Source organism: Neoarius graeffei, chromosome 14, assembly GCF_027579695.1.
Source record: "Neoarius graeffei isolate fNeoGra1 chromosome 14, fNeoGra1.pri, whole genome shotgun sequence".
NCBI lineage: Eukaryota > Metazoa > Chordata > Actinopteri > Siluriformes > Ariidae > Neoarius > Neoarius graeffei.
In genome coordinates, this window is record NC_083582.1 from 68,956,920 (window position 1) to 68,978,258 (window position 21,339).

Here is a 21,339-nt window from a genome sequence, read left to right on the forward strand (position 1 = left end):
AATCTGAGATAAAATGATCACTGCAAACACGAGCGGTTTTGGTTTTAGCCTCTGTTAGATCAGCCCTGCCGATGTTGTTCAGCCGTGCTCGTCTCCTCTCCGTACTAACCCTCAGAGTTTCCTCGCCCTCTTTCCAAATCACGTACGGAATTCTAAAAAATCGGAATGTGCCATGGTCGTGAGTACTGTTGTGACCACAACCATATACAGCACAAAGATATGGCAGAGCTAAAAGAACGCTTAAAGCAGTGGAAAAACAAAGAGAGTTGCGCACACGTGACTATGTTTTGTATGGAATGTTGCTTGACCCCGCATTTGTATATCCGCCAACATGGCCGACATCCGGGTTTCTATTTTGCTCTGACATCACTTGCAAGTCAAAGATTAGGGCCACTTGCCATTCAGGTTCACCTGGGCAAGAATGAGGCATGATCTGTTCTTTGTTGTCTGTTTTGCTTTTTATCTCTCTTTTGTCCTTTTCTCTCCATCCTGGCATTCATTCAGGCTCCATGATGGGCTGCAGCCAGACTAAGCAGAAAGTTTGCTGATAACATCAGACTGTTGAGAAACATTGGAATTCACCTACTGAGCTCTCTCTCTCTCTCTCTCTCTCTCTCACATCAAGTGAAGAGGAAATAATATCTGCATACTTTTTTCTCCTTTTCCCTCTTCTAAAACTCTCTTCTACAGTTTGTTTTGATTTTATTAAGTGTGATCTTACAACCCTGAAGAGGCATTGAGGTAACGTGAAATAAGAGATAACAAGACAGAGTCATCTATATCCCGCGCCCTATATACCAACTATATACCAAGTTTCAAGATATTATTTGTCACGTTTTTCAAGTTCTGCTGCAGGAAACCAACCCTACCACTTTACACGGACCTCAGCAGCCCATGGCATAAACCCACCAGACCTTTGGTCCAGGTAAGATAAACATTAAAATTTCTCACATTTCTTCATATCAAAAGGCACATATACATTACTTAATCAACACATATATACCAACTTTCAAGACCAAACCACTCATAGTTTTCAAGTTCTGCTCAAAGTTCTGAAACAAAACCGACCCCTAAGACTAACCTGACAGACTAAGTCTGAAATTGTTTCCATGGAAACATGAAAAATTTAAATTTCTCAAAATTTCTTAGTATGAAAAGGCACATCTACATCACCTTGTTAAGATGTATACCAAGTTTCAAATCTGTATCATGAATAGTTTTGGACATATGCTCCAGAAACAAACATTGCTCTTAGAAACTAAGTCAAAATCTATTTTTTTCTGTAAAAATTTTAATTTTTTTTTTTCAAAAATCCAAAATAGCAAAATGCACCAATTCAGATGTTGCTTGATATGTTGCGGGGATATAGAAACGGGTTCCGTCCGTCCGTCCGTCCGTCCGTCCGTCCGTCCGTCCGGTCACGTTCTCATTTCCGGGCCATATCTTTAAAACCACTGGTGCTGAGTCCATAAACCTGGATAGCTTGTGTCTACTAATCATATGCACTAAATATTAAAAAAGTTGATACCTATATCATGAAACTGTTTGTGAAAGTACGGTTCAAGCAGTCTAAATTTCACCAGTGAGTCCATACACCAAATTATATGAAACAACACCAATCCAAATTGGATCTAACCAAAATATAGCCAGTGAACAAACATTAAATTGTATACAGAGAAACACACAAACCTCACCAAGCATACACCCCCATCATAACACACCCCAATGAATCATAACGAAACACAATCACAGAGATCAAGGTTAAACCGGTCTTTTCATGCATACCTTCTGATGTTAAATATTTATGGAGATACCCATCTAGTGTGAAAATCCCTTCCAAAGTGAGCAGACAAATTAAGTTTAGAAGAAAAATTTAAACATCTCTCATTGGTTGGCGATGCATGTACCTCAATTAACTTGTTGTCCGAAGTGAGTCCTGTCTGGAAAAGCTCCTGAAATCCAAAAATCCTGCTAAGTTTACAGCGCAGGAGAGAGATTTAATAGTCTAGGATCAACAGAGCCGGGCAGCTGTTGTCACTTTCAGTTTGAAGCAGTTGACGAGATGCCAGGTCTCTCTGATGAGCCAGAAGAACAGAATGAGCATGATATTACTTCCTGTGTGGAAACACAGTGTATGTAGTCGTGTTAATAAGGATGTAAATTTAGTCCGGCTGATGCGTTCTCATGTTAGGAAACACAGCACAATACTGCCTTCTTCACATGATGAGAAATAACACAATACTGTCTTTCTCACATTAGAAGAAGCAGCACAATGCTGTCTTTCTCAAATTAGGAGAAACAACACAATACTATCTTTCTCTTAATGGCATACTGAACATGAAACCTGGGATCAACTGGGTTTTGGTGGTGAGCAGGTGATTTATAGCGTCCTACAGATTAAATATCAAGCTATTGTTTAGTGCAGTGTTTCTCAACCACTGCGCCATCTAGTGGGCCGCAAATTTTTTTTCAAGTTGAAGCTAATTTTTACTCGTAGTCGGGTACAATTGCTGGCTTGCATCCGACGTCACATCCGTCTCATTAAGCTACGGTCACACTACAGCTCACGATGCTTTGCGATGGGTTATCGATGAAAATGAGGCATTTTGGTGACGATGCTTGGCGATATACGGTACACATGAGCTAGAAGCAGAGGTAGACAAAGTACCCAACTTCGTGACAAGTCAAAGTACAGATCCCACTGGTCAAATGTTACTCCGATACAAGCAAAAGTTGTACAATCATTTTTTTTTTACTTAAGTTAAAGTACTGAAGTACTCGCTTTTAAAAATACTTAAGTATTAAAAGTACATTTTCTGTCAAAGCATTGCTGTATTATTGCCACAACGCTTATAGTACCGAATGTCTCTGAAGCAACTGACTGGATTTACAAAATGAATACATGCTGTGCCATCATGATGGTTTAACATTAAGCTAGCTAGTCAGTGAAGCTCCACCTGACATGCTAGCAAATGCTTTTCAAACTCTAAGTCATACTGGGTAGCTAATGTTACTAGAAAATAAATATTTCTACATTCTGTTTATTTATCAAGATTACGCTAATACTTATTTCTGAAAGGACTTCAGATAAGTTAACGTTATTCATGTTAGCGTAACTCCATTTTTACTTGCTAACTAACAGTGTCCAAGTTAAGAGCAATTCCAGCGTTATGGACGTGACACTTGAACTCAAAATGGCAACAAATGACCCAGTGCATGTTTTATTGTCTCCCAATATTTAAACAGGTGTTGCATATTTTAAGGCTGTACCATACTGGAGAAGTGATAGAACAAGAACAATTCCCATAGTACATCTAGGGCATGCCAGAAAATGCCAATAAAAGATGCGTTATGGATGTGACAGAAAAAGTATCACTTTTCTTGGGTGACTGTACATTTTTATCAAACTCTGTGAAATTGTAAACCTAATGTCGAAATGGAGATATCCATTTGATAGAGGGGTCCAAGGTGAATATTAAAAAATCTTCGTTTAAAATATTTTGTATTTCATGCAGAGTTTCGGAAGGAAAAGTCAGCGTTATGGATGTGACGAAATTCCGTTATGGATGTGACGCGTCTGAAATAGACATGGCGTATGTTTAGAAAATCAGCAATTTAACCACCATAACCCTTTGAAAAACTCTCTAAATATCAGCTAAAACTATCAAAGTTCTTAAATAATATTTAGGATGGCTATTGTTTTGCTGTTTTGTGGATTTTAGCATACATTTCTGTGGCTTGTGGCAATAATATAGAATTGTACATGATCAAAGTTGATTTTAGCCTGGGGTTTACATTATAAGAAAGAAAGACTGACAGTGACATATTAGGTTGGTTACAAATTGGTTCAGCTTATTCACATCTGTAAAATACAGGCCTAGGTGATATCTCTGGGAGTGGTTTTGATGTATTACATGTTGCTTTATTTTTGCATGGTGAGGTTGACATTTACATGGAATTGTCCTTAACTAGCTATGTGTCAACGTTAGCCGTGGACAAGGCGATGGCAACTTGGCAGGCAAATCCATAGAAAGTCATTTGACTAACCAGACTGCATAGCTATTGCAACGTTATCGCTAGCTCGAAAATTATTACACCCTATATAGTGCACTCAAAGTATCCCACAATGCATCACGAAAAGTAGTAACTTGTAGAACCTGTACAATAAACGCCTGGTAGAACGTTAAAAAATAAAACACAACTGAACTGAAAAAGAGCCACTGTCATTTTCATTTTTTTTAAATTATTATTATTGTAACAGTGGCACGGTGGTGTAGTGGTTAGCGCTGTTGCCTCACAGCAAGAAGGTCCGGGTTCGAGCCCCGTGGCCGGCGAGGGCCTTTCTGTGCGGAGTTTGCATGTTCTCCCCGTGTCCGCGTGGGTTTCCTCCGGGTGCTCCGGTTTCCCCCACAGTCCAAAGACATGCAGGTTAGGTTAACTGGTGACTCTAAATTGACCGTAGGTGTGAATGTGAGTGTGAATGGTTGTCTGTGTCTATGTGTCAGCCCTGTGATGACCTGGCAACTTGTCCAGGGTGTACCCCGCCTTTCGCCCGTAGTCAGCTGGGATAGGCTCCAGCTTGCCTGCGACCCTGTAGATCAGGATAAAGCGGCTAGAGATAATGAGAATGAGATGAGATTATTGTAACACTCCCCCACAGCAGCGTGGTAGTGTTCTGACCCGGCTCTGGCAGTGTGTGCACACATGCATGTGTATGTTAATCAGGAGGACAGTGGAATAGCTGTAAATGCAGCTGGCTCAGAAAATAAAAATGACAATCCAACTTGATTAAAACCCAGATCCACACCTCGAGCTTAATAACTACCCAACAGCAACACTGCTTTAAGCGAGACAAAAAAAATGCAAGACCACCTGACCATCTGACATCAAAACAAAAAATTCCAACAATTTGTTGTGACTGACTAGTACAATACTGTCCATCTCACAGGTCTCATGTGTGTGTGCGCATGTAATTGTATGTATTCATGCACATATGCATCTGCCTGTGGAATCATGGTGGTTTAACATTAAGCTAGCTAGTCAGTGAAGCTCCACCTGACATGCTAGCAAAGTCTTTTCAAACTCTAAATCATATTGGGTAGCTAACATTACTAGAAAAGAAAGATTTCTACATTCTGTTTATTTGGCACGATTATGCTAAAACATATTTCTGAAAGGACTTCAGATAAGTTAACGTTATACATGTTAGTGTAACTCTGTTTTTACATGCTAACTAACAGCGTCCATGTTAACTAGCTATGTGTCAACGTTAGCCGTGGACAAGGCTACGGCAACTTGGCGGGCAAATCCATAGAAAGTCATTTGACTAACCAGACTGCATAGCTATTGCAACGTTATCGCTAGCTCTAAAAGCACAGACCACTTCACTGCAAGCTTTCTCTTGGAATAAAACGTTTACAGACCTCAATATGCTTCTGCAGCTTGGACGGTGAGTTTTTGTAGGCCGTGATGTGGTTCATTTTAGTTAAACTCAAGTTTAAAACGAAACAAATCTTTAATTCTTTCAGAAAACTAAAACATGAGTTCTAGGTATGGGCCATGGGTGCGTGCATTCCCCAGTAGACCCGTCTCCTTCCATTCTGCCATCAACTGATCGAGTTCAAATAACGCTGCTGAGAAATCATTGAACTTGATTTTATACAGTCTATGGACGTGACGTGACCCTAGTGATTACTGATCGGCTCTCAGTGTCACCTGTGAAAAAAACAATCACGTTTTAGAAAGGAAAAGAAAAAAGCATCCACTTTCTAAACTGTTTCACAGTAACGAGGACCTTGATAGAAATGTAGTGGAGTGAAAAGTACGATATTTGTCTTTCAAATGTAGTGAAGTTAAAGTTATAAGTTTCCAAAACAAATAATACTCAAGTAAAGTACAGATACTCAAAAAGTGTACTTAAGTACAGTACTCGAGTAAATGTACTTCGTTACTGTCCACGTCTGGCTAAAAGTTACAAAGTAGGTGAACATTTGACTGTCACACCTTTGCGCACTTGAATTTGGCGACGCTCGAGTGGCCGCACACGCTTATGGAGTGGGTTGTGCTCGCGCTTGAGACCCATACCTGTCAACTTTGAGGTTTGAAAAAAAGGGATATTTCCCAGATTTTTAACTCAAAATAAGGGAAAATTTCGGAAAGTCATACCCTTCACCAAAAGTGGGTGTGTAGTTGAATGGGGGGCAATTTTCTATCTAGTATTTGTGATTTCCTGTACTCTGGTGCATGTTGGTGATAGCCAAGACACAAACTCAATATGCTTATGGTTTATAGAGTGCATTTGTGAATAAACTATAGATTTATTTTTATTTGCTTTCAGTGGTACCAGTTATTTCCCAAATTAAGGGCTAAAATACGCATCTTATGTTAAAATAAGAAAGGTCATTATATAACCAGTCAATAAATTCAATTCCATTGCAATTTATTATGGTTTTACCATAGTCATGGCCTCGGAACACTAGATAGATAGATAGATAGATAGATAGATAGATAGATAGATAGATAGATAGATAGATAGATAGATAGATAGATAGATGTAATAAAGAGAAACTAGATGTAATAAAGAGAGAGTAATATAAGATATTAAACCAAGAGTGATTTAAAATGGGTAAGTTTCAGATAGAAAATAAAATAGACAATGAGTGGATAAAACAGTTAATACACCAATTAGTTTACACTAGGCTATTTATGAGGTCTTAGCCAGGACATACTTAATGTAAACATGTGTAGCTTACCTTTGATTATTTGGGAGGCTTTCGTTTTCCCCATGGAAAATTTCTTTGCGAGGGAAGAGTCTGGGAACATTCCAGCCACGCACTTGTTGAAATCATCAAAGAAAGAGAGGCTAATGTTTTTCTTAGCTATTAGCATCGCCATCTTCACCTCAGACCTAATCAGTGTTGCCAGATACTGCTGACGTTTTCCAGCCCAAAATATGTTCAAAACCCGCCAAAATGCACTTGAAACCACCCAACTTGGGCGGGAAACCGCCCAATCTGGCAACACTGGACCTAATCACTTGCTCAGCCTCGCCTCCGGACATAGTTATGTAATTACTGATGCCTGAGAGGGCGGGGACATGAATTCATGGCCCGACGCTGTAAACTCCTGTCAGAGGCGCGTCATGAATTCTGGACCTACCGACTTTTTTATATTGTGAAAATACGGGACTTTTATATAATGTGAAAATACGGGATATTTTCGGGAAAATAAAAAAACAGGAAGACAGCGGGAAATAAGTCAAAATAAGGGATTTCCCGGGAAAAACGGGAGGGTTGACAGGTATGTTGAGACCCAGTTGTTATGGGAAACACATGATCCTGATTTGAGCACAATCAACAGGCACAGATATGAATGGTGTTTTCATAGAGATTTTAAAGTATTCTCACTCTCACATTTGTTTCTAGCCACGTTTATAACGCTGTTTAATCTGCTTTTGTTTTTGTAAATATGACGCCTGCTAATAAACACTCTTCCTGTGCTTAGATCCATCTATGGCCATCTATCTTGTAGTGTACTGATCCCCAGATCTTTAACCCAGCCACGTATAAAAAGTTATACGCCTCCATGCTCTTCTAGGTTTTCATCTGTTTGTCCGTGTAGAACGATGTCTGCACTGCAGCACCAGGTAGTTTGACATGTTGGAGAACTCAATGGATGGATAATTTTCCAACTCATCAGAAAAATCGTTTTTTGTTAGTGTGTAAGGATCTAATCCCATTGAGTGATTTCTATATCCACTTCTTTTGAGTGTACTTCTTGGTTTTAATAACTTGCTTATTTGCTGAACACAAACGTAGCAATAAGTTCTTGTATTAATGGACCAGAATCCACTTTTGGATCATTAATCCCTTTTGACTGAGAATGCCCTGCACGCATGGTTTGGCTTCTGGCACATCCATACAGTTTTAAATACAATATCTACAATTAAAAACAGTTTGTTTTTATTGCATTTATTTAATTCCTGGGCTCCCATCTGTAACCGGAAGTGATGTTGCATCCCATTAATGCACTTTACAATAGATTATTAGATTCTAATAGAAGAGATGAGCCAAAAAAACTGGGGATCTTTTTTTTAATGGGCCCCGACTTGGTACAAGAATGAATAAGTGGGCCTTAAGGTAGAAAAGGTTGAGAACCCCTGATTTAGTGGATATCGTTACGTTTCCCATGATGCTTTAGCAACCGCAGGTCGGTGAAACCAGGTTCCTTGACATGCTGAAGAAAGTTTTACTTGTGATCTTCACACAAGACCTGCCAATTTGTTCTATAACCCTGATACCATATCTACCTTTCAGGGAATAGTTACGTATCTGCCAGGAAAGTATTGAGTTAGTGGGATGAACGGTGGCCTTGAAGCTGATAAGACATTAAGACAGACAGAGAGTCAGAGGAACTGCATGGTGGATATGAGAACTAATTCCTGAGTAAGACAAGGTTGTCTAGAACACGGGTGTTTAGAATACTTTAGTGCTATTTTCATTTGATATGTAGGCCAGTGGGTGGTACGGTGGTGCAGTGGTTAACACTATCGCCTCACAGCAAGCCAGTTCTGGGTTTGAACCTGCTGGTCGACTGGAGCCTTTCTCTGTTGAGTTTTCATGTTCTCATGCCTGTGTGGGTTTCCTCCATGTGACCTGGTTTCTTCTGACAGTCCAAAGACATGTAGGTTAGGTCAAATGGCTACTCTAAATTGTCCATAAGTGTGAATGTGAGTGTAAATGGCTGGCTGTCTCCCTGCAAATAGATTGGTGGCCTGTCCAGGGTGAATCCCACCTCTCGCCCAAGGTCAGCTGGGGCAAGCTCACCCATGACCTGCAATGGATAAGCAGTATAGAAAATGGATGGATGGAGGCTATATTTAAACATAATGCGCTTCATGGAGGTGCAATGTACCTGGATGCTGTACCTATAACATGTCAGGGTTCTAACTAGACCAAAATATCAGCGTAGTGGCACCAGTAATAACGGCCAGGGGTTCAGGGGCCACCTTAGGTTCTCAAAAGCTCATGGGCTCTACATGCTCAGAGATGCATTCTCGTGCATTTCCTGGCACTTGCAGGCCTCCCTGAAAGTCACTCTTTTTTGGTAATTGGGCAATTCCATGTAAATGTCAACCTCACCATGCAAAAATAAAGCAACATGTAATACATCAAAACCACTCCCAGAGATATCACCTAGGCCTGTATTTTACAGATGTGAATAAGTTGAACCAATTTGTCACAAGAATTGTTCCCTTCGCCTTAATATGTCAGTCTTTCTTTCTTATAATGTAAAACCCAAGCTAAAATCAACTTTGATCATGTACAATTCTATATTATTGCCACAAGCCACAGAAATGTATGCTAAAATCCACAAGACAGCAAAACAATAGCCATCCTAAATATTATTTAAGAACTTTGATAGTTTTAGCTGATATTTAGAGAGTTTTTCAAAGGGTTATGGTGGTTAAATTGCTGATTTTCTAAACATATGCCATGTCTATTTCAGACGCGTCACATCCATAACGGAATTTCGTCACATCCATAACGCTGACTTTTCCTTCCGAAACTCTGCATGAAATACAAAATATTTTAAACGAAGATTTTTTTAATATTCACCTTGGACCCCTCTATCAAATGGATATCTCCATTTCGACATTAGGTTTACAATTTCACAGAGTTTGATAAAAATGTACAGTCACCCAAGAAAAGTGATACTTCTTCTGTCACATCCATAACGCATCTTTTATTGGCATTTTCTGGCATGCCCTAGATGTACTATGGGAATTGTTCTTGTTCTATCACTTCTCCAGTATGGTACAGCCTTAAAATATGCAACACCTGTTTAAATACTGGGGGACAATAAAACATGCACTGGGTCATTTGTTGCCATTTTGAGTTCAAGTGTCACGTCCATAACGCTGGAATTGCTCAATTAGATTTTTTTGCCAAAAGTTGCTGTGATTTGTTTTTGATTGAAGATTTATTATAATTAACATTCAACTATATTCGTGACATATTTATGGAATAAGAATAAAACAACCAGTTGGTGTTCACCAAGTGTCAGCTTTATTTTCAGCTTCAGCCATTCGATTACAATACATGACTATCCAGATCTAACCCATATCATACCTTCCCCTACTGACCGTTGCTCCGACGGTTTCAGTGCACCATGTTGCATCATAAAAAAAATTGCCAGGGACCGGCACGTATTACGTGCATGGTGCATAAGCGCCTCTTAACACGGATGGCACTTTACTGCGAACACAGCATACCAGATAGCGGACTATCTCCACATGGAACTACTTGGCCAGCTATACACTAGGCGCTTACATGGACGGGGAGTGGAGTATCTCCGAATGTAGAACGTTTGCATGGTGGCGCACCGTTACTGCCATGTGGGGATAACAAGAGAAAATTAAACAAAAGACCACGTTTTCAAGATTGACAAGTCTTTTTATAAGTGTAGCGGCAACTTTTACAGGTGTGTTGGCAATATTGTGGGCATAGCGGTAAGGAAAGAAACACTGCGTATCGGCCCGATACGCTGAAAAGGCCGAGTTAGAACCCTGCATGTTCCAAATCCCACTTCCTGCTGCAATCCACACTTTGGTGGTTAATGATTGAAGGCTTTTTACAAGGCTGAGTAAATAGCATGCATGGATGATGAAAAACAACTTTTCTGAATCACAAGCATGCAGATATTTGGAAACAGTGATGAAACAGCAGTTTTCAGAGCAAAGTGGCCATAAAACTCTCGTCACATAGCCAAGACGGCACTGAATAAGATCTTTAAAGTGCTAGTCTTACAAAAATGACATCACCCCTGGAAATTGTATACCTTATAGTATAATTACCTTATAGTATATAGTAGCTTGAATGGTTTCGAAGTTACTTAACGAATAGGCAACAACATGTGGTACTTAATGGTGCTTTCTCTTCCTGGTTACCCATAACATCTGGTGTTCTGCAGGGGTCAATTTTGGGGCCTCTGCTCTTGCTCATCTATGTCAACGATATACCTAGTTATGTGCGTCATGGATCAACCCTTGCACTCTACGCAGACGATTCTAAACTTTATCATACTATTGATTCTACAAGATCAGCACTCTCTCTGCAGGCGGACATAGACTCGTTACATAATTGGAGTCTAGACCATGGAATGAAATTCAGTACTTCAAAGTGCAAAGTTTTACAAATGTCTAAGAAGAAAAAAAAAAAACATTAAGCAAACATATCACCTGGATGGGCAGGTCCTTGAATCTGCAATTCAAATAACAGACCTCAGTGTACTTGTAACCAAGGATCTGTCATGGGGAACTAACATCGAGCACATGTGTGCAAAGGCCAACAAATTGTTAGGGCTTGTGAAGCGTGTCTGCTGGGACATACGTGATACTGCGACAAGGCAACTCCTCTACTGTACTTAAGTGAGGCCCTGTCTTGAATATGCATGTCATTTATGATCACTATACACAGTAAAGCACAAAGCTCTAGTAGAGAACATTCAGAGACGTGCAACTGAGTTTATTCTAAATTACCCTCCTTCTGATGTCTGCTACACAGAAAGGCTTAAATCTCTGAAACTTTTACCGTTGAAACATAGGCGTGAGACTAGTGACTTGATACTGTTTTATAAGATTCAGTCTGGCATCCAACCATCCATCCATCCATCCATTATCCGTAGCCGCTTATTCTGTACAGGGTCGCAGGCAAGCTGGAGCCTATCCCAGCTGACTATGGGCGAGAGGCGGGGTACACCCTGGACAAGTCACCAGGTCATCGCAGGGCTGGCACAGAGACAAACAACCATTCGCACTCTCATTCACACCTACGGTCAATTTAGAGCCAACAATTAGCCTAACCTTTGGACTGTGGGGGGAAACCGGAGCACCCAGAGGAAACCCACGCGGACACGGGGAGAACATGCAAACTCCACACAGAAAGGCCCTCGTCGGCCGCTGGACTCGAACCCAGAACCTTCTTGCTGTGAGGCAACAGTGCTAACCACTACACCACCTGGCATTACTCCTGCAAATTTTTCCAGCTTGCTAAATTCTGCTACATCTTGCTATTCCACCCGGAACTTTGATGTTGCTAACTACCGTCCTCTTTCCAGTCATAAACAGAACTATTTTCGGGAATCTTATTTCCCAAGAAGTGTTAAACTATGGAACAGCCTTTCTTCAAACATTAAAGGAACAGTCCACCATACTTCCATAATGAAATATGCTCTTATCTGAATTGAGACGAGCTGCTCCGTACCTATCCGAGCTTTGCGCGACCTCCCAGTCAGTCAGACGCAGTCAGACGCGCTGTCACTCCTGTTAGCAATGTAGCTAGGCTCAGCATGGCCAATGGTATTTTTTGGGGCTGTAGTTAGATGCAACCAAACTCTTCCGCGTTTTTCCTGTTTACATAGGTTTATATGACCAGTGATATGAAACAAGTTCAGTTACACAAATTGAAATGTAGCGATTTTCTATGCTATGGAAAGTCCGCACTATAATGACAGGCGTACTAACACCTTCTGCGTGCTTCGACAGCGCATTGATATCTGAGCTCCATATCAATGCGCTGTCGAAGCGCGCAGAAGGTGTTAGTACGCCTGTCATTATAGTGCGGACTTTCCATAGCATAGAAAATCGCTATGTTTCAATTTGTGTAACTGAACTTGTTTCATATCACTGGTCATATAAACCTATGTAAACAGGAAAAACGCGGAAGAGTTTGGTCGCATCTAACTACAGCCCCAAAAAATACCATTGGCCATACTGAGCCTAGCTACATTGCTAACAGGAGTGACAGCGCGTCTGACTGCGTCTGACTGACTGGGAGGTCGCGCAAAGCTCAGACAGGTACGGAGCAGCTCGTCTCAATTCAGATAAGAGCATATTTCATTATGGAAGTACGGTGGACTGTTCCTTTAAGAATGCAACTGTATTTAAGTGTCGACTTCATATTTTATATTTTGAAAAGCTACCCATGTACAGTACCAGCCACCATAGTCAGTTATCTATTTTATTAATTACAGAACATTAGAAACTTTTTTTATTTATACATAATTTCATCTCATCTCATCTCATTATCTGTAGCCGCTTTATCCTGTTCTACAGGGTCGCAGGCAAGCTGGAGCCTATCCCAGCTGACTATGGGCGAAAGGCGGGGTACACCCTGGACAAGTCGCCAGGTCATCACAGGGCTGACACATAGACACAGACAACCATTCACACCTACGGTCAATTTAGAGTCACCAGTTAACCTAACCTGCATGTCTTTGGACTGTGGGGGAAACCGGAGCACCCGGAGGAAACCCACGCGGACACGGGGAGAACATGCAAACTCCGCACAGAAAGGCCCTCGCCGGCCCCGGGGCTCGAACCCGGACCTTCTTGCTGTGAGGCGACAGCGCTAACCACTACACCACCGTGCCACCCTATACATAATTTGTTTATATATTTTTATAGTTTATTAGCAATCTATATTTTTATGTTTTTGTATTTGTGCAAGGGAAAACTGTCAGTTGGGACTATCCGTCCTGTAATTTTCACCTGTCAATCAGTTCTGTATGGATTTATGACAAACTCTATTAAACTAAACAAAAAAATTATAAAACTAGACATGTTAAATAGTCTACTGTCTGAATTGTATTTTAATACGAGACCAGGAACATGTTCTATTTAGCTGGTAAAGTTTGGCTCTTTCCCTGTGTCCGAAATCACTCGATACTTACTATATAGTGGACTATATAGTGAGGTCGCCATTTTGTAGTGCTGTCTGAATGTATAGTGAGCATTATTTACACCCTATATAGTGCACTCAAAGTATCCCACAATGCATCATGAAAAGTAGCGTACAACCGATGGTCACTAACCAAGCAATGTATACACCATCATGCATTGCGGTTGCGCTGAAAGAAATCAAATCAAAAGCCTCAAATCTGATTTAATAAAAAGCAGCGGCAAAGAAGAAAGAAAGTATTCAGCCTTGATTTAAAATAACTGAAAGACACAGCAGACACAAAGTACTTTGTATTGATTAATGTGGGAAATACGCTCAGTATAATATGTATTTATCAGTGTAATATGTATTTAAATAAAAAATACATGCATGTATTTATTATTTTGAAAATACACCAGCCGACCGATCTGGCATGTTTTAATTGCGCGACAGTAATGACGTAAATAACGGCATGACGGACTAGTGTCCGAAAGCTTTTTTTTTTTCCATTTTATCAATGAGCTCACTATATAGTCCTCTATATAGTAATTCCCTAGATAGCGAGTAGGGAGTAGTGAATGAGTGAGTGATTTCGGATACAGAGCTAGAGTCCGGCATTACACAAATGCGTTCCTGGTAAGTTACTGTTAATTCAAAGGAAGTGATGTCATATGCGAAACTTGCTGATGTAACAATGTGCTACACAATTATGTAGTCCTTCGTTCCGCTTGTTCCCCTTGTATTAATAAAATCAGCAACGATTGAACTAGCTTAATTTTGGTTGGATGTTATTGCTTTATCTTAGCTAACACTTTTTAGCCTAATAAATTACAATTCCAGGCAACCAAAACACAGAAGTGGCCAGTATAGTGGAGTTTTCACTTGCCTAGCGGGCTAGCTAATGAATGTATGATTTGTTCAGTACCGGAAACAAATCTGGGCTTATTAGAGTACCATTCAGGAGAACTGAAGGCAAATTTTTTATTATCAAAATTTTATTTATCTAATTTTATTAAATATCGGAATGTATTTTTGATCGCTATTTTGTCGCTGCTATAGCAAGTTCTGAGTGTTTGAAATATGCTCTGTAATATATCAGTCCGTATGTCAAAGCAATGGCCGTAAACGAGATTCGTTGAGACCTGTGCGAGACATCGTAGGACGGAAGTAAAACATACAGCGGAAATCAAAGTGACCGACATCTGCCAATGTCGTCAAAAGACGCGCGTGCCCTCTTTCGAATGCTGATGTAATCAAGCCGGAAGTTTTGCTTGTGTTGATAGCAATCAGGAAAGTTTGAAAAAAGTAGGCAGTAATCATCATTTAAACTCGTTTTTTGTACAATACTTCGTTTGGAAAACAGTTTTCAAAATGGCGGCACTGACACCTGGCTGACACTTCACGTTTCAAAGTCTCGCACAAGTCTCGTGAAGATCGCGCGGATAAGCGACGCCTGCCGTGGACCAAACGAACTAAATTCAACATGGCTAAAAGCCGAATAGGCCGATAAGTATAATATTTAATTGCGATTCGTTGCCAATACAAGTCATGATATAAGGTTACTAAAACCAAAAACGTAAATGAATAACACGTTAATTACGAAATAAGGGTTGTTTTACAATCAGGGTACACAAGCTAAAAATCACATTTAACACTTATTATCTTCAATCTCAAAAGGCTTGACTACATAAACTTGGTTGTTTATTGTAGCCCTGTGATAGCTCTACTTACCATGCAAAAGAAAATTTGGTGATAACGTTATTTTTGGTGAATGTATGGCAATACATGTCATATTTAGCAAAATTACTCGCATCATTTAGAAAAAGTGCTTTTTTGACCACAGGTAGCTCCAAAAGGGATGCACTTAAATCATTCTTTATACCATAAAACAAATATTTGGTTCCATATCATTGTAAACATAGTTAAGTTTTAATGTTGAATGCCAGTAAGTTTTCAGACTATTTTGATCAAATTAGTATGTAACTGTGTCAAAAAAAAGTCCTCTCCGAGACAGCTAATTTTTCAATATAAAATAACATATCTAAAATGATTATTTTCATCCTAAAATGTGGTCAAGATATTGGGACATAAATATTAGAGACAACTAACACAAAGCTTACAGCCTTACATTTAAAAGCACTATGGAAGTCGTGGATTCTGAATTGTCAAAAAAAAAATGTCCTCTCCGAGAATCACTTCATTTGTTTCTCCCATCTTATAGCAGATTACACAAAACTATCATACACACACGTCAAAAAATTACCTGAAATCTGTTCTTTAACTTGTCCTTCACTTAAAAACTGGTACAAGAACCAATTTGAATCAATTTGAATTTTGGACCCCTGTGACACAAACTTCGTACCCTGATTGTAAAACAACCCATAAAGCAAGTTTAAAAATGACTTCAGTTCTCCTTTAAATGTATTATCTAATTGATCGTAATGAATGAACTCTAGGGCGGCACGGTGGTGTAGTGGTTAGCGCTGTCGCCTCACAGCAAGAAGGTCCGGGTTCAAGCCCCGTGGCCGGCGAGGGCCTTCCTGTGTGGAGTTTGCATGTTCTCCCCGTGTCCGCGTGGGTTTCCTCCGGGTGCTCCGGTTTCCCCCACAGTCCAAAGACATGCAGGTTAGGTTAACTGGTGACTCTAAATTGACCGTAGGTGTGAATGTGAGTGTGAATGGTTGTCTGTGTCTATGTGTCAGCCCTGTGATGACCTGGCGACTTGTCCAGGGTGTACCCCGCCTTTCGCCCGTAGTCAGCTGGGATAGACTCCAGCTTGCCTGCGACCCTGTAGAACAGGATAAAGCGGCTACAGATAATGAGATGAGATGAGAATGAACTCTAATGAATGAGTATTATGTAATAAGACCAGTAGCTAAAATCAGAATCTAATATATATATATATATATATATATACTCAGCAAAAATAAAAACTTGACACTCATTATTTTTCAAATAGTGTTTAGAAACTTTTCTTGAAAGAGTTCTTGTTGTGATTATGGTTAAATGCATTGTCAAGGGCATTACGTCACACATTCATTCTACTGGTCGGGCCTACGTAGCACGTGCGAGAGCACTGCACGCTAAAATCACGTTTCCACGTGACACAAGTGACGTGACCTATTGATACACGTGCAATTGATCTCACGGTAGCAGAGTAGAGTGTCATCTCAGAAAAACAAGGTTTTATGGTTAATTATTTGTTAATTTGCAATGCCACGACTGTCAAACATTCAGCGTGAACGTGCCATTGGCATGCTGAATACGGGAACATCCGTCACTGACGTTGCGAGGGTTATGGGATGCAGTCGACAGACCATCTATAATCTCCAGACACGTCTCCATCAAACTGGCACCACAGGAACCACTGGAACCCTCCACAGAACTTGCAGGAGCTTGGTGCCATGTTGGTACAAATATGGCGGCGCATTCCCCAAGCTGTGTTCAGACGCATCATCCAATCCATGAGGAGACGTTGTATCGCAGTTGTGAACGCCCATGGAGGACGCACCCGATATTGACATGATTTCATTAAGTTGTGACTCACAGTTTTTGATCATGGACATTGTCGTCGCATTTCCGGTGGAACCGATTCCATGACAAACATGATCTGTACGCTATAGCATCTTTAATGACAAGAAAATTGAATGCAATCGTTATTTCAAACCTATTTTCCAAAATGTTCAAATTATTGACTTTGAAACGAGTGTAAAGTTTTTATTTTTGTTGAGTTTATATATAAAACCTTATGTGACGTTTGAATGAAGTCTCTTTCTCATACTCTACAGATCACACACGTACTTGCAAACATGTCAACAGGTCAGTATTCTGGAAGCTCATCAAAACTAAAATGGACACATCTGAAGGCTGACCTGGCACACATTTCCTGGGTAAGAGAAATTCCTCCCCTTCCCGTATTCCCATGTAGCTTAGCAACCCCAGTGTCATGGTTACTCTTACCGCTCGCTGCCTTGTCTATGTTTCTGCCTGATTAATCATACAGGTTAGCTGGAGGAGTCCTGGGGACGCAGGTGCCTGTCTCTTTATGATGTAAGGACAGTTTTTAAGATTGCATTAGCTTGTCTGCTTTGCAGGCAAAATAAAACACCGCCAGTAACTAGCCTTAATCATCCACAATCACTCACACTGCAAAAAAAAAAGAAGAAAAAAGAGCTGACACTTAAGTTTGAGAGGTTGTATTTCCTATAGAAGTTCCTGCTTTCAGAAAGCATGACTGATATCTGGCCCTTGTAAATGTTGCAAATGATCAAGTTCCTCCTCTTGCTGTTAGACAGGAGGCTCTTCGGCTCCGTCTTTCCCTTTTTGACTGCTCTGAACCTCAGAACGCCTGAAAGCTGTGAAGGCAGCCTTTGTTTGGTTGTTATTTATTCAGTCCTGGAAGGAGTGCAGCTTCCACCTCCACATCCTGGAGACAACAAACCCCTTAACTGATCCTTCTTGATAATAAAGCACAATTCAGCAAGTCAGCACAGCTTTCACCTAAGGCCATCCGTAGCCTCTTAGCGTCTAGACGTGAATATGTGGAGAGAGAGAGAGAGAACCATGCAAATGCAGCAAGCCAATCGAAATGTGCAGTAATTGCATCCAACAATCTTGTTTATGATCTGCTTGACTACGCTATTTGATGGCAGCAAGCTTCCTGTTTTGATTAGCTCAAAAGCAGTATATGCTGTTGCTATTCAAAAACTTCCCAAAACCTTTTAAGGTTCTCTTACAGTTTTTCTCCATTGGTTTGGCTCATTTCTTGAAACTGAGATGACATTCTCAAAACAACATGGACAAATCCCCAAACTAACTTGCAGTTTCTCACAACAGAATGGCATTTATCATTGCTTTCATCAATATTTCAAATGCTTTGTACATGTCTCAAGCATTTAGTACATCCATGCAAATGGCTATGTACAAGTATCCTATAGTTAACACAATCAGCCTACATTTAGTACATTTTTCAAATGAATGTATCTTGCTGATCTATCCCAGTTGGTTGGTTCTCAGTGTAATGGTCATTGTCCTCAAAACATGTCAGCACATTTTCATCGTATAAGTCATCATATGCAGAATAGTCTGCTCAATTGTCAAAATAGTGTTAGGAAATTGGAATAGAATACAGTACATATTTTGTAAGATGTCATAGTAAATTTAGGATAATCATGTTAGTAGGTAATAGATGAAATCAGTTTCTGACTAACGAAGGAGGAGTGTCCCACTTTGCAGGTGACCAATCCATCTGTTTGTTGAGTTACCTGACAGGTGTTATCTATGTTTTGGAGTGCTGGCATTGCTGTATATATACAGCTTGGCCTGGTGCTAGTACTTTTTCCTATGTCAACATGGAGAGAGAGCAAGTGCATCAACCAGGGCAATCTCCACTTGGAGGAAGAGGAAGAGAAGGAAGAGGAGGTGGAGGATTGAGGGTGCGTGGAGGTAGAGGAGAGGGAAGAGGAGGAGGAGTGAGGGTTCGTGGTGGTGGAATAGGAGGAAATAGAGTTCGCAGACATCATGTTGTCCCAGATGAAATTCGGGCCACCATTATTGATCATGTCATCAACCATCACCTCACAATGGCAGAGGCAGGGCGCAGAGTGCAGCCTAACGTGCCACGCTCCACAGTTTCCTCCATCATTCAAACCTTTCGGCGGGAAAACAGGTATGCACTCAGGCAATGACAACTGTTTGCCTGTGTGCGTGCGTGTGTGTGTGTGTGTGTGTGTTTAGACCCAGGCCGAAAATCTTACCTCGATGTGAAGTCACAGTATTATACAGTTCACTACTGTAGAATGACAAAGGAAATACTGTTGTAAATTGGACAAAATACAGCAAGAATTCGCAATAGAATGGCAGTGCAATTGTAAGTACAGTAGCCTACAAATACAGTAAAGTGGTGTGTAATGCAGTCATTACTGTACAGTGATTGATAATCTGTAACAAACACATAAGGCAAGGACAACAAATAGTTATGTTGTCTATGTGCAGGATTGGCCGACAACCTCATGCGGGTGGAAGAAGAAAACTTCTAACCGATCGCCAAGAACAGGAGATCTGTAACATGGTGATAGCAAATAATGCCATAACACTGACACAGATCCGGGATGCAGTCCTCCAAAACAGTGGCGTCTTCCAAAACATCAACTCCATCAGCATATCAACAATAGACCGGGTTCTGAAGAAGAACCTAATCACCATGAAACAGATATACAGAGTACCATTTGATAGGAACACTGCCAGAGTAAAAGAGCTGCGGTACCAGTATGTGCAGGTAAGTCAATTATTCATTGTCTATCATTTTGTAACCTATAAGTAGCCAACACTGCAGAGGTTCCAATTTCTGAGGGTTTCAGTATCCTCCTCTTTACCTTTGGATTCCAGCTTTACAATATATGACCACAGCATTTTGCTGAACTGTAACAGAACACTGTCAACAGTATGTCTCTGTTCTCTTTGTATCAAAAACTACCCCAGAAAATCTGCATAAGTCTGCACTCTAGGATTGGAACCACAGTGGGTTATACTGACTTTGTGAAGAACATATTGTGTAGCATTGCTGTGACCATATGACCCATCTACATGATTGATTTTTTTTTACTCTATTTATCTCTTTTCCAGAGAATCCTGGCACTGGAGGGGAGTGAAACACCACACATCCTAGTGTTTGTTGATGAGGCAGGCTTCAACCTGGCCAAGGGCTGCAGGCGTGGCCGAAACATCATTGGCCAGCGGGCCACAGTGGATGTCCCAGGCCAGCGGGGGGGAAATATAACCATGTGCGCGGCTATTTCAGAAAATGGTGTGGCCACCCACACTGCAAGCTTGGGCCCGTATAACACAGAGAAACTCCTCCGTTTCCTGGACCAACTATATGTATATTTGGTCCCAGAAAATGAGAGGGGTCTCGAAGGGCCCCACCTACCCCAGTTTGTCATTGTATGGGACAATGTTAATTTCCTCCGTGGTCCACGCATCCGGGCATGGTTCAACATGCATCCAAGAATGCATAATGTCTTGTTACCACCATATTCTCCATTCCTGAATCCTATCGAGGAGTTTTTTCTCTGCTTGGAGATGGAGAGTATATGAACACCATGCCGAAAACCAGAGGTCTCTCCTCAATGCTATGGATGCTGCCTGTGAGGATATAACAGGTGATCAGTGTAGAGGATGGCTCAGGCATTCACGACACTTCTTCCCACGCTGCATCTCAAGAGAAAACATCAGATGTGATGTTGATGAGAATCTGTGGCCGAACAGAGCACAGAGAATGGATGGCCAGGAAGATGAGGATGGTGACCAGGCGAGAGAGGGGAGTGACCGCGACTAAACAAAATGTCTTCATTTGTGACTCTTTATTTACAGTATTCATTTTTTGTTTGTTTTTGTGGGTTTTTGTATTTTGTGTACACAGTATACACAGCGTATACATTTTCCTTTTTATTGTTCCCTACCTACAGTAATGTGTACAATTCACGTTAGCTGAGAATAAAAATGAAAATTCCTCGGCAGAATGAGTGCAGCGTGTGTGTGGTGTGAAAACTGTATTCCTATAGTTAGACATATGCCATGACAAAGCGTCTAAGCATTTTGACTCGCAGTACTTACACAATAC

At 40.7% G+C, this 21,339-nt stretch overlaps 2 protein-coding genes across 10 annotated transcripts in view; one reads left to right on the plus strand and one right to left on the minus strand.

Annotated features, from left to right (window-relative positions):
* The window catches only part of ptprea (protein tyrosine phosphatase receptor type Ea), a 320,826-nt gene that overhangs the window by 204,401 nt on the left and 95,086 nt on the right, over positions 1–21,339 (minus strand). Inside the window, exon 2 of one of the 5 annotated variants that reach the window (XM_060940271.1) lies at positions 1,908–2,075. The exons of 3 other annotated variants lie outside the window; for them this stretch is intronic. The gene's annotated coding sequence lies outside the window, so the exon portion shown is untranslated. Of the gene's footprint in view, positions 1–1,907; positions 2,076–17,678; positions 17,702–21,339 lie in introns of those variants that run through there. One more of the 5 variants, XM_060940273.1, reaches the window with a different exon arrangement.
* On the plus strand, positions 572–21,238 carry LOC132898572 (uncharacterized). Of its 5 annotated transcripts, XM_060940280.1 has the most exons (6): positions 572–741; positions 845–925; positions 17,507–17,608; positions 17,722–17,768; positions 19,713–19,995; positions 20,343–21,238. In XM_060940280.1, exons 3-6 carry the CDS (start codon positions 17,528–17,530, stop codon positions 20,811–20,813), a joined length of 882 nt encoding a protein of 293 aa, XP_060796263.1. In that variant the 5' UTR covers positions 572–741; positions 845–925; positions 17,507–17,527; the 3' UTR covers positions 20,814–21,238. The 5 variants fall into 5 exon arrangements, with proteins under 5 accessions (XP_060796263.1, XP_060796262.1, XP_060796264.1 ...); XM_060940279.1 differs by having other exon boundaries at positions 572–925; XM_060940281.1 differs by lacking the exons at positions 572–741; positions 845–925 and adding an exon at positions 19,455–19,587 and having other exon boundaries at positions 17,517–17,768.

Bases quoted from the DNA above. Each gene is read 5' to 3' on its own strand.
- LOC132898572 (XM_060940277.1), top strand. From the start codon at position 19,070: ATGGAGAGAGAGCAAGTGCATCAACCAGGGCAATCTCCACTTGGAGGA. The intron at 19,387-19,712 runs GTATGCACTCAG...GTCTATGTGCAG, and splicing joins ACCTTTCGGCGGGAAAACAG to GATTGGCCGACAACCTCATG. The intron at 19,996-20,342 runs GTAAGTCAATTA...TCTCTTTTCCAG, and splicing joins TGCGGTACCAGTATGTGCAG to AGAATCCTGGCACTGGAGGG.